The 13671-nt window shown below is 30.8% G+C and overlaps 1 protein-coding gene across 6 annotated transcripts; it reads right to left on the reverse strand.

Annotated features, from left to right (window-relative positions):
* Positions 1-3824: 3824 nt before the first annotated feature.
* LOC114396006 (BTB/POZ and MATH domain-containing protein 3-like) lies at positions 3825-9678 on the reverse strand. Of its 6 annotated transcripts, none has more exons than XR_003663183.1 (6): positions 8873-9673; positions 7383-7728; positions 6544-6820; positions 4729-5018; positions 4236-4305; positions 3825-4124 (listed from the first exon to the last, which is right to left on the reverse strand). XR_003663183.1 is itself a non-coding variant. In XM_028357900.1 (5 exons), the coding sequence occupies exons 1-4, from the start codon at positions 9277-9279 to the stop codon at positions 5272-5274; spliced, it is 1035 nt and encodes a 344-aa protein (XP_028213701.1). In that variant the 5' UTR covers positions 9280-9678; the 3' UTR covers positions 4885-5018; positions 5234-5271. The 6 variants fall into 6 exon arrangements, 2 of the variants coding, with proteins under 2 accessions (XP_028213699.1, XP_028213701.1); XR_003663184.1 differs by having other exon boundaries at positions 3825-4127; XR_003663185.1 differs by lacking the exon at positions 4236-4305.
* Between the last annotated feature and the right edge of the window lie 3993 nt (positions 9679-13671).

Here is a 13671-nt window from a genome sequence, read left to right on the forward strand (position 1 = left end):
GATGTGGTTCAACTTATTATTGTTATTAAGAAAAAATACAAAATTTTCAAGAGAAAAAAAAGGCTATAAACTAATTAGCGTAAAATTATTTTATATTATCATTCAATCAAAAACCAATAATAAATTTGATGACTTTTATAAAATTATCTTAAAAGTTGTACCTACGAAAATTTCCGAAAATTTCTGATTGAATCATAATGTAAAATTATTTTATAGTGTAATAACTTGCCATTAAAATCAATTTTCAAATGCAAAGACCCAACATAATATAATTTATCCCTACCTGCATGTGTGCCTCTCTAGATAACTTGAAGAATCAATTTATTTTAATGTTAAATTATGTGATTAAAATTAATTTGGACATGCATTTCAATTATATTAAATAATCTAAAACTAACTTTATTAAACTTAATTTCATAACTTTAAACCAAAAGTCATTTGCACAAGTGATTCGACACTTAGATCTTTCAATTAAGGTTGAAATTCAATATGAGATTCAATTAAGTATGGAGAGTCACAACTAGGGATGTCATTTTATTTCAAGAAGGATCAATCTAACGAGAAGAGGATTAGTTAAATGTGAAATATAAGCCTATGGTATCTCCTAATTACACACAAAACTTAAGTTACATGTGATTTATGATTATTTTATATGAAATCATTATATTGCTTTTAACATAAGATAGAAAATCTATACGAAACATTGTATTTTAATTAATTTGACTACATGATAATGAACAAAAAATAATATATGAATTTTACAAAATGGCTTGTATTCTTTGGGTTCCTATATTTCATTGCTCTATTCTGCACCACCATTTTCTTTTACTCTTCCACCGGTTTTTTCTTTTACTATGTGTGTGCGCATATGTTTCAATGTACGATCCAAATGTCACTTCCTCATCGAACCCTTCTAATCAAGCTATTGTGTTCAGACTTAATTTTCAGTGGTAAGCCTTTAGAGGAGCTCAAGCTCGGAATGAATGGTGTTTAAGCAATATATTCTACCCAAGCTTGGGTTGACCCATGATATTAGTATGAGAGATAACAGCTGAAACCCTAATGTATATGATTCAGTGACTTATTGTGGGTAGATTCTATGTCTGACTTTTAAATAAAATAATCATGGAACCTATGTGTTTATATGCATGTAATTTAGCCATGATATTTTCAAATTTTGGTTTGATTTCTAAAATTGGGTGCCTATTTTTTTTTCATATAATTTAGACGTGATATTTTCAAACATGTTATTTGGAATTTAGTTTCCACACACTATTACAACCAAGACAAACATTAATGATATTCTCTTTTTAAGACTCTCTTAATGATTGGTTAGAATTGATTGAAAATGATTATTTCTTATAGGTTTAACTTCTCATTTAATAATTTTATCTCATAATTTATATTAAATGAGAAGTAAAATCTATCAAAATTGATGATTTCTAATAAATTCTAACCAATCATAGTGAAGAGTGTAATAAGGAGAGAGTGTCACTAGTATTCCTCTTTTAACCAAAATATGCAATAAGAATTTTATAATGAGAGTAACATTTACATAATTGTTACATTTTTTTCTATATGGATTTTTGTATGTTAGGTTTTTATATAATTTTATGATGTGAAAATTCTATGTTTATCTTATTCTTAATAAATATTACAATTTGATGAGGTTCAACTTGTTATTATTATTATTAAGAAAATAAATTCAAGAGAAAAAAAAGTTATAAATTGACTGTGTAAAAAAAAATTTATATTATCATTCAATCACAAATCAATGATAAGTTTGTTGATTTTTATAAAATTATCTTAAAAGTTATACCAATAATAATTTATGATTAGATAATAATATAAAATTATTTTATACCATCAATGCAACAATATTAAACTCAAATTTCTAATACAAAGATCCAACATAATATAATTTATCCCCACCTGCATGTGTCTCTCTTTAGATAACTTGAAGAATCAATTTATTTCAATGTAAAATATGTGATTAAAATTAATTTGGACATGCATCTCAACTACATTAAATATTATAAAACTAACTTTATTAAACTTAATTTTATAACTTTAAACTAGAAGTCATTTGTATAAATATTCGACAATTAATCCCTCAATCAAAGTTTAAAATTTAATTTGTAATTTGGATATATCGTAATTAGAAATATTATTTTACTTCAAGATGGGTCGATCTAATGAGAGAAAAATTAGTTAAATCTTCCATAAGAGTCTCAGGTATTTCTCCTGATGACACCAAAATTACATGTGATTTGTGATTTTTTGTTATGTGAAATCATTAAATTGCTTTTAACAGAAGAGAAAAAATGTATTCGAAACATTTTATTTTAATTACATTGACTCCATAATAATAAATAAAAAAGTACTATATGAATATAAAAAAATTGACTCCACAATAGCATTTGTAAAAGAAATAAAGATTCTTGATAACTTTTAATTGGTGTTCCTTTACCAAGTTATCTTAATCATTGACTTTCGGGTGTATATTGAGTTTCAAAGGTCCATTTCATTCAGCATTATAAAGTGGCTTCTAATTGGGTTTGGGACCAAGGATTAAAGGTTCATGTGCGAAAGTAGCCAACGAATAGAGATCCATTATTTAACTTCAATTTCACGAAGGGTTTTAGACTTTTGGTGTCATGTGTGACAAACTGACACTGACAAAGCATCTTAGCAAAAGTAATGCAATATTTTTATAATTTTTTAAAATTTATAAAGAAAATATTCAATAAATTATATAGTTAATATCTTACTAATACTTTTTTATTTAATAAGTATGAATATTATTAAAATAGTGCTGTAGAAAGATGTAGAGTTACTCTTAAAGATTTTTATATAAAAAAAAAAACTAGAAGCGTTCATAAACCAACCCTTTCCAACAAAAATTTAAATAATTGATAAAAAGAACGAAAAACCAAACAATTTGAAAACTAAAAAAAATTATTGGATTTGATCAAATTTCAAATTTAATTTTAAAAGCCAATTCAATTGAATCCAAACTGAACTTATACATATACATATGTATATATATTATTATTATATATTTATAAAATTATCACATAACTTATATTTATTTATAAAAATATATTTAATTAAAATTATTTTTACAACTATTTGAATAAATGTGTATAAATGTAATTAATAAATGTAATTATCTAGTTATGTAAATTTATTCTTTAACGGTTTATATTTAAAGATTTATACTATTATAAGCATCAAATAGTCTAATATTTTCATCAGTACTAAGATTTCTCTATGGTTTTAGCAATTGGCATTTCTTATCTTAAAATCGAATAGTTTTTTAATTTAAAATCGATCCAAATCAATCTTTGAACACTCCTCAAAGAAAATGTTAATGGAAATTTTCATAATATTTTATAAAGTATTAAATAAAAAATAATATATATAGCATTTTGAAAACACAAAACATTTTATCCTAAATTTAACAAGTATGAAAATTAGAAGAAAAAAAATGAGATTTAAAATTATTCACCACATGCATAGTGTCTGAAGTTTTCTCTGAGAAAAATATAAAACATTTATCCATCCATTATCTATCTATCTATCTATCTCTCACTCTGTATTATTCTCTTTTCATTCATCATTTTAGGGTGAACGTTCCAGTGCTCTTTCTGTAAATTTTCCTACATGTTATTCGTTGGCCGAGCGATCACGTTCTCCATTATGGACTTCCCTGCTAAATGTTTGAAGTAAGTGTGTAACTAAGATAAACTTCCCTACCAATAAATGTGGAAAAAATGGAGAATGTTAATAATAGTGCTTTTTGTCGCGAACAATGACATTACTGATAAAAATCAGTGGTTGGATATATAAGATTGACCCAGTAGTTAAAAAAAGATGAAGAAAGAAGGAAAAAAGAAGGAAAAGAGAAGTCACGGATTCAAATCCTCCTACATTTCTAACAAAATTAACAAGTTAACATTCGTTGATAAAAATAAAAAAACTAGAGAAAATCAGAGGAAAAAAATATATAAAGAATAGGCCAATGGACCAAGCCGAATTTGATAGCTATGCCTAGCAAGCATACGAGTGTTTGCATTATCGGTTCCTTGTCTTCGGCCTAAGTTCCCTCTCAACTGCGTTCACTGCTGAAAGCAATACATTAGTACACAACAAGAAATAGTTGTAATTTAAAATTACTACCATTAGTAATTAACGCATAATAACGTTACTCAAGAGTTCTAGGTAGGATATACCATGAAATCACATCATATCCTTGGTCATTTTTTCTCCCTCCTCTATTTAAACTTTTCAGCTACTTTGTCTCTGAATCAGATACAGATAGACAAGGCTGTTTATCAGAAAATGGTGAGATGGATTTGAAAATTTTTTATATGGCAGGAAGTACCGACAGATTGAATCATAAACCCAGTGGTTCAAGTTTGGAAATTGGAACCTTCACTGGAAATCCTGACACTCGAGGATAAACAAGTTCTATCATTCATCTATTTTTTCACTTAACAAGAGTGTTTTCTTCCAAGGCGACATTATAAAAAACAAATATATCAGCTATTTACTTTTTATTAACGTCATCAAACATGATATACCCTACATTAGAACTGCTCTAATGTCAAACTACCATTGAAAATGCTGTCCAAAGTAGCCCCTTGAGACAAGGTGCGAAGGCCAGAAAACTTGACATATAAAATCTCAGGGATCAGGTGGAAATGAAAATGGTGAATCACTTACATTGACAGGACTAGGGGGTTAACTATATCACACTTTTAAGTTTTAAAGGTTGCAGATTCAGATTGTAAACTATGCTTATGTCCGCCTCCTTACTCGCCTGCCATTTGGATTAACTGATTCAGCAGCTGCCCCGTCTGCTAAATCTTGCCCATATATGCTACTGCCACTTCTCTTTCTGCTCAATGTCTGGCCTGAGTTATCATCCACTGATGCAAATGTCTCCAGCAATTCCAACAGCATTGAGGGGCAGCTCTCTTTCAAATGCACAAAAGCTTCTGACTGCATTACAGCTGCACAAGGTGTAACAATATATCACTGAAAACTCAAAGTTTGAAATTCAAGGGGCCCAAAAGGCACTAACAGTAAGGAAATAAACTCCCCAAGAGTATGAAGTGAGCCAAATTTAAGCGACAAGACACAAAAACCTGAAAGTATTTGAGTTTTTGAAAACAATACACGAAACATTTATTTCTAGAGACCCACAGACATAAAGCCAGTAACTCACTGTTAAAATCTGGATAATTGACACACCACCATTTCCTTTTATCCTAACACCAATTAATTAATAAAGAAGAAAAACGTAAGGACATTAGTCGTTGATAGGAATAGGATACCATATAAAAAAAGTACAGATAACAAAAGTGGTTAAAAAAGTTACAAGTCATATAAATTAAAATTATAAAAAAAACTACCATCAGTTGAATAAATGACATGGTACAGAAATAAAATTATCCCTCTGTATGTAGAGGGAGGAGGGGTACAAGTTTAAATTAAGTGTAAAAAGTAAATTGACAGAAGCTGCAAAAATAACAGGTTCCAACAAATAAACAAACTTACTTTCTCAAACTACAGAGTACAAGGGAGCACCAAAGGGTAAGAAAATTTCGCTTGAACTTTGAACATTAAAGTTATACACACCCTACTAACTGAATAGATGATGAAGAACTTGTTATTTGAATGAGCAATGCAGTAATCTTGTAACTAACACAGCATAGAAAAGGGCCTCGTATGGCAACATCATAAGCATAACAGAACTAGATCTCTGGATGATTGTTATGTCAAGTTACAAGTTTATGGCTTTATGCCACACTGGATGACAACATATATCTAAGCCAAACACATTTTTAGCTCAAGCAAGCTCAACACATCAATAATTAGTGTTAGCTTATTCACAAAACAAGGGATAAAATTATTCATGCACGAAACCTATATAAATGTTGCATTTTATGTGCATGCACATGTGGGTGCACACAGACACATAGAGAACCACATCCTTCTCACAAAGTAGATACTTAAGTTTACTTCTATTGTTCCCTTAAATCAATATCTTTTCATTTTCCCTCTTAAACAAAGATAACTAGGGAGCATGTGGGAAGAAATCTACTAAACAATGAACAGAAATAAAAATGAAATTTAAAACCAAGCTTACAGAAGGAAGGAATGGGATTCAAAAGAATTTCAAGTTATAATTTATTTTGAATGACATTGTATATATTATGAATAATGAAAGTAGAAAATTCACATTATACTACCAAAACACAGTAACAAACTCCTCGAATTATTATTAGAAACCTAAACCATAACCCACTTAAAAGTTTTAACAGAATACCGTCGCTCATAATGTTATTTGACCATATAGCATATCAAACATCTATCCTATCAACTTAAAGAGACTAAGAGAAACAAGAAAATGTACTTAATTTGGAAAGTGTCAGGAAACATCAAGACTGCAATACACATTATGCTAATTTCCAAAAGAATCTTAAGTTGAAACAACCACGAATTTTTACGTTCATATTCTAAAACGATACGCACCTCCCAAGTTTGCAGGATTTGCAATATATTTTAAACAGATTGCCTTAAGCTGTGGACAGTGATGTTGCTCTGCCAGCGCAAGTGTTGTGGCCACATTGTCAGTATTGATTTCTTCACACAATTTTGATTCGCAAAGCAGTTTGAGCCGATCAAGATTATAGAGATCAGCAGCAGCCAAGAGATGCTGCACCATGACGGTGTATGAGCACAAGGGCATTGAGTCCATAACCTCATATATGCCAGGAAGTTTGTCAGAGTAAACAAAGAGAAGCATTGCCTGGAAAAAACAGATGAAAGGATTTTCACTTAATCAATCTGATTAACAAGATAATATGAAAGAATAATTAATTCAGTTAGAAATTGTCAGCAAGCATATAACATGATGAATACTACTACAGCTGCAGGAACTGACTATGTCTTAAAAAACCAAACACAATTTTCTGAGTATTGGAATGGAATGAGATTACAATTGACATAAACAGATCTCATTAGTCATCACTCAACAAAATACTCATGCTTAGCCATTTATTTCACATACAACATTCTCCATACTAAATGATTGCAATTTAACAAGCGAAGTTGTTAATTAAACAACTTATTTTGTTCCACCACAAAAAACTATTTCGGCAAGATACACCTAGTTCCAACCGACTGCTTCAGAAACAAAAGCAAACACAAATAGGTCAGACTCTGAAACTAAGAATAAAGAAATAATTAAAGTTTCACAGTTCATATGTCACAAATAGAGTAAGATGGCTATTTATCATGATGTAAGAACAAGCTCAATTATTTCACAGTTCAGATATTACAAATGGGAGTTAATAAGAGTTGAAAGCTACCTTGAAGATAAAGGGCTCAATATCCTCTACCACTACTTCCTCTAAGGTAGGATCCCCAACAAGCCCAAAAAACTGGGCTCTAAACACAGGAGATCGGGCTGCAAGTATCAACTTATGAGCTTTGAAGCTTTCACTTTTGACCTTGAAAAGTATGTCACAACCAACCTCAGATTCCAACAAGTCCTTAAAATCCCGGCCCATGTCTGACTGTGGCACAATAACACCCTGTTTAGATCCCTCAAAACGAGTTTTAACAACACCAACAGTGCAATGCATGACAAGGCAATCATTTTTTAGATACTCTGAGGTTTCCAGTTGTGTTCTTCTGAAGAAGCGTTTGTAACCCCTGCAATGAGCAAAGAAAAGTTAATTGCAGGAAACACCCAAGACCAGATACAACCGCATTCTGTCCACCATCCCCAAAAAATTAAGTCAAATATAGATAAATAAAATTACAATAACTATTTTTAAATGCATTGCTCCTCTCTAACTTTATATACATATAGCACACAATTCAAACCCTAAACCCCAAATAAGCCATTATTCCAAATTTACAATCAAGTCAATGACAATAACAAAAAAATAAGCAAAGAATGATGAAAAAATGCCCACCAAAAAAAAAATGTTGAAAAAATTCAAGGTACCACAAGCTGCCAGTATACTTCAACATGCAAGGACCATTCTTAAGAAGGTGATCAAAATGTTAATAACAAGAACCACCAAGACCAGAGATAAAAACCTTCTGCCCGCCAGCCCAAAAAAAAAGGCGAAATACAACCAAAATCATAAACAAATTAAGAGACTAAGTTGCCCTGTCTCAGGATTTGACTCCTTTGAAGTGAGCAGGGAACTTTAGATGATAAAGTGCATTTAAAATCATGGTTCTAAATTGCGGTCCGCAACAGCAATAATATTGCGGTTGCGGAGCTGCCCACAATCGCAGCAGCCCACAATTGCGGTGTGAATTTCAATCACACAAAATGCCACTATGCAGCCACAATGGAAGCAGAATGGAGCCACAAGGGAACTTCAACATCATTTTATTCCACTTTTTTGTTTAAAAAGACAAATATTCAGATTTCAATCTTATATTCTAACTTCTAAGTGCCAATGGTCAACTGCGTGTGGCCATATAGGATGTTGAGGGATATCAAATCTTAAAATGAATGAAAAGTTGTACTACCTTATAAATAAAAGATATAGCAATAGTTAGAACAATTACAAAAAAAATTACATTGAATGCAAATATAAAATAATTTCACGTCGCAGCGATCACAATGGTCGCAACCACAATTTAGAGAATTAATTAAATATAGTAATGCACATATATACCCAACAAATTATAAAGTTATTAAACTCTGATCATCAGTTCACATGCCAACATCACTCAATTCAGAAAACCCTAAACCCCAGAATTTCTCTATATCACCATTCCCCACAGCCAACCCGTTATTCCAAATTTCAGAATTGAGGGAATCGATGGTACCAACCACATGCTGCCTTTATACTTCAAGGTATAAGGTCCACTCTCGAGAGGGCGATCGAAATGGCTATGAACTTTATCATTCCCCTTCTCACTCTGATCCACCAGCGTCAACTTGAACAAAGCCCTAACATCGGTTCCGTCGCTAGCGAGCGCAATAAAGACCGAAACGTACATGGAATTGTCCTCAGGGTTCTTCCCATCGGGGTAGAAGTAAATAGCCCAATCGTAACCACCAACGGTGAAAGTGTCGCTCATGATGTACTTTCCAGCACCCATCCCTTTGGCCAAAGAGTAACCCTTTATCGTGAATTGGTGCGAGCCGTTCACGGTTTCGCTGATCGAACGCGAGCACGAAGAACCTTCCGAGAAGGGCTTGAAATCCCCCATCCGCTCCTCTTCCAATTCCGCCATCGCAGCAAACCCTAGCGACGGTGGTGGTGGCGCATCGATGAATGGGGCGGCGAAACCCTAATTCCCCTAGCTGGGGGTGTGGGGAATTGGAATTGGGTGAAGTGAGGGCAGAATTCGGGAAACGGAGAGAGGAGAGGAAGAAGGGAGAGACAAGTTACGTTACGAATACGAAACTTGTATTGTGTTGTGTTGTGTTGCGGTTTGAGGTTTTAGAAAAGAAAGAAGAAATGAAGGAGTTAAAGTGAGGTTAGAGAGAGGGAGGTAACATTATTTCATAACACAACAAGGCAACATAACGAAACAAAACCCCGTTGTCGTATTTATAGGATTCTACTACTGCCAGCCACCGGTAAAACCTTGTAACACGCTACCTCACCTCACTTTCCTTTTCACACCACACCGTGCTTCACTTGCCTTGGCCTCCTGTTAAAAAAAAGGGGTAAATAGTCAAACTGAGGAGTAGAAGGGACTCACCAGTTTTCTTTTATTAAGGATATCTTCTTATTAATACTAGTAAGATATTAGTAATTTCTATCGAGCACCAAAATATATATTTTATCACTCCTTACAAAAATTTTCTTCATTTACATGATTAAGAATTAAATTTCTGATAATATATTTAAGAAACTCTGTTATTTATTACTTATTGGACTTTGTCGGGTGTAGAAACACATAATCTAATAACTACCATTAGTTTCCTAATCCTCCGTGGGCTTAGCCATAGCTCATCAGTTGTTACCCAACCAATCAACCCAATTATGTTGGTTCCAACTCTTTAGTGACATTAATTCAGCTGGTTAACTATTAAAGTGTCTTTAGCTTCTTTGAAAGGAGTTGACTCTAACTTTTTCTATTTTTAATGCTCAAATTGTGGATATAATGCGTTACATAGAGCCTAAATGATAGAACTAGGGTGTATTCTGATTCTATGGTTGATTGTTAACTTGATTTCCAAGGGTTGTGTTGGGACTCATCCCTGTTATGCTTTAGTGCTAGCAATTCATAATATTTGCAAGGATGAAGGGAGCGTAACTTGGATGCATGTATTACACGAATCAAATCAGATGGCAGATGCTATGGCGAAGCATGCTATATCCATGAATAATCAGTATAACCAAGGTTTTCAAATTTGTAAACTCATGGGAATCTATAAACTTAACCCGTAAAAATACATTCCATATAAAAATAATAACATATATAAATAACATATCAATTAAACATTTTAATAACATAATAAACCAAAATAATAAACTATAAATTTCATAATAGTTAAATAATCAAATTTAATATACATCAAAATGATAACTTGTGGATATAATAATAGTGGTAGAGTATATATTTTCATTGAGGATTTAATGTTATTAGAAATGAGGGTTCTTTGATATAAGAATAACATGTCAAATTGAGGTATGTTAAACCCTAAACGTATAGAAACAACACAAAATTACTTGAGTTTTTGTCTAATTTATTTAATTTGTTGACTCTTTGACTCGATAATAAATTAGAGAGCCTACTAAATTTGTATAGAGTATACTAACAAGAAAGATGATTGTGAGTCAATTCACATAGAGTAAATAGCCTCATAAACTCGCAAGAACTAGTGAGTTAAGAGTTAATTTGATAATCATAAATATATATTTTTTTTTTATTTTGGGTCTTGCTTTATTTCCTTTGGAGAAAGGGGTAGTGTTGCTTCTACATCTTTTCTCAGTGGGGCCTAACCCCTTTTTGTCACACAAAAAATGTACTACATAAAACCTAAAGAATAGAACTAGAGTCTTTCTATAAGATATTTATACCAAAAGCTAAAAATCTGTCTTCAAAATAACATATTTCGCAATTTCATCCCTAAACTTATTATTTTGCTTTATTTCATCAAATTCCATTCAAATAATGGCCTTTATATGAGGTGTTTTTTTCTCTCCAAACCAGTACTTCATAATTGTTTCAAACCCAAACAAAGTTGTTCAGAAGTTGTATGATATGTCACTTCCATTACAAATGTGCTTAATTGTCCTTTTTGTTTGTTTCCACGGCTTGTAAAACTATTTAAACGAGATAATAATTTCTTTTAATTTAAAATGTTAATTTTTAATTTTGAAGTTGTTTTGAGCTTAATTTTTCTAGTAAAATATTCTTTGACAACTTTTGGGATCTGTCATAATTCTAGCTTATGAAAAAATAAAAATATGCAAAATTCTGACCGCATGTTTCTGAATATTCACAGTACATGTATATTAGTTTTCTTTTGATTTTGCTACTTCGTTTGCATTAGTACTCGATCATTAAAGTTAACTTCTTGTTTTTTAGTGTCTCTTTATATGTAGTAAGTATGTTACTATTGGAACATTGCTTGTGTTTTTTATGTATTCCTTATTTTGTTTGCATCTTTTAATACAATTTGTAATCACACGTGGCTTCTAATTTTTCTATCCTTTGATAATATTTTGTTCACTATCTTTTGATCATATTTATGTTCAATACAACTTCTGATGTTACTGTATTTTAATATTCTGAAAGAATGTTTAGTTTGAGATGTTTATGAAAGTTTGTCTATATAATAATGTTGCATGCAAGCTTTGTCATTTTCAAATTTATGAATAATTACACACACAAAAATGATAATTCTCAAGTTTGTTTCATGTTCTTGCATTTCATTGTATGATTAGAAATCAAGAATTTTTAATCACATTCACAAAATAAACCTTAATATTAGGCTAAAATATCATTTTTTTTCATTATTTTTTTTTTCATTTTGGTCTTTTATATTTTAAAATTTTTAATTTAGTCATTTAAGTTTGCAAAGTTACTCAAAAATGATTCATCTTTATTTTAAGAGAAAAAAGGTTACTTAGTGATAAAGTAATTTTTTTTATATAGGTATAAACATTTAATCACAACCCATAATGTAATGATATGCTCATTAATTTTTAAAATATTTATTTTAAAGTAATATAAATTATAAATTATGATCAAATAACGATATAAAATTATTTTACAGTGCATAAACATTAAACTCTTATTTTAAATTAAATAATTTTAATATAATTGTGATTAAAAATTGTCACAATGTTTTGATTAATTATTATAATTAAAATCATTAATTTAAATATACTGGCGATTAAAAACCTCAATTTTATTTTTAAAAGCCACGAATGAACCTTCATCCTCGCGATCTTCAAATCCCAATTCTAAAAATTCAAAACCCCCAAACTCCATGAAACAACAAGCAAGAATAAATCTCCATCAATTAAAGGAGGGACATTGGTACTTTGGTACCAAATGAAGCTTTATCACCACCTGTGCCATAACATGTCATCTTTATGTGCGCACAGCAATGAAAGCTGCAGGTGGTTCCATGCTCTATGATCAACGCCACGGTTTTTCAAACCCACGACAGTACTATTTGTGACTAAAATATTCACACACACACACAAAAAAAACTACTTGTGACTAAATGCAAGTGTGCTTCAATTAATGCAGTAGAATAACAAACGTAAGGAGGAGTGTATATAGTAGAGTTGCAATTATTGCAAGTAATATGGAAAGTTTCTTTAAAGGTGCTTAAGCTAATGATGATGAAAGCTTTTTCTCTGACATTTGTTTAAAAAAGTGCAAAGCACACCTCCTTACGTTATGGCACACCTCAATTTTCACACAAAAAACAAGACAGACATGAAACGCACACCTCTGTACCATAGATTTGAGCCTCCGAGCATTAGTTCTATAAAAAATCTAATCCAAACCATTATAAATTGTAGATTTGAATCAGGTTCATACAGATCCCTGTCACAAAAGACATGAAGAAGATAATAATAAAACAAGATATACTTTTTTGAAAAGAGAGCAATGCCTAAAAAGAGAATAACAAAAAAAATATTAATGTTTGAATGAAGATTCTAGGTTTGTGTTTTTGAAAAATCTAACAAAAAAGATTGTGGTGGTCAGTAACTGTTATTATGTTAAAATTAATTATTTCAACAAATAACTCATCATTTTCAAAGTTTGTTAATGACACTTGCTGAAAAGAACTAAAATAATTCACTTTAAAAACATAAATGACGACCAAAACGATAATTTTAAAATATAAAAGACTAAGGAGAATGCAAAATTGTATTCGATAAAATTATATTTTCATATGTTTATGGAAGTTTGTCCATCTAATAATACCCAAAAATATATTTTTTTAAAGAAAAAATAAAACTTTTCAAAACTTGTAACAAAAATGTTACATTCACATGTTTATATTTTTGAAAATGCATTTTTAATTTGTGAAATAAACACACTCTAAAATTTCATCACATAAGAAACTTTTATTCAATTAAAGGTTACAAAATAAGCCTAATCTAACCAACTCGCAAATAAGGCTAGACCAAACCTTTAATTTTTAGG

This window comes from Glycine soja, chromosome 18, assembly GCF_004193775.1.
Source record: "Glycine soja cultivar W05 chromosome 18, ASM419377v2, whole genome shotgun sequence".
NCBI classification, from domain to species: domain Eukaryota; kingdom Viridiplantae; phylum Streptophyta; class Magnoliopsida; order Fabales; family Fabaceae; genus Glycine; species Glycine soja.

Excerpts from the sequence above, each read along its gene's own strand:
- LOC114396006 (XM_028357898.1), bottom strand. The coding sequence starts at position 9,279 with ATGGCGGAATTGGAAGAGGAGCGGATGGGGGATTTCAAGCCCTTCTCG. Across the intron at positions 6,821-7,382 it reads TTGAGCCCTTTATCTTCAAG|GCAATGCTTCTCTTTGTTTA; the intron begins GTAGCTTTCAAC and ends TGTTTTTTCCAG. Across the intron at positions 5,019-6,543 it reads AAATCCTGCAAACTTGGGAG|CTGTAATGCAGTCAGAAGCT; the intron begins GTGCGTATCGTT and ends CACCTTGTGCAG.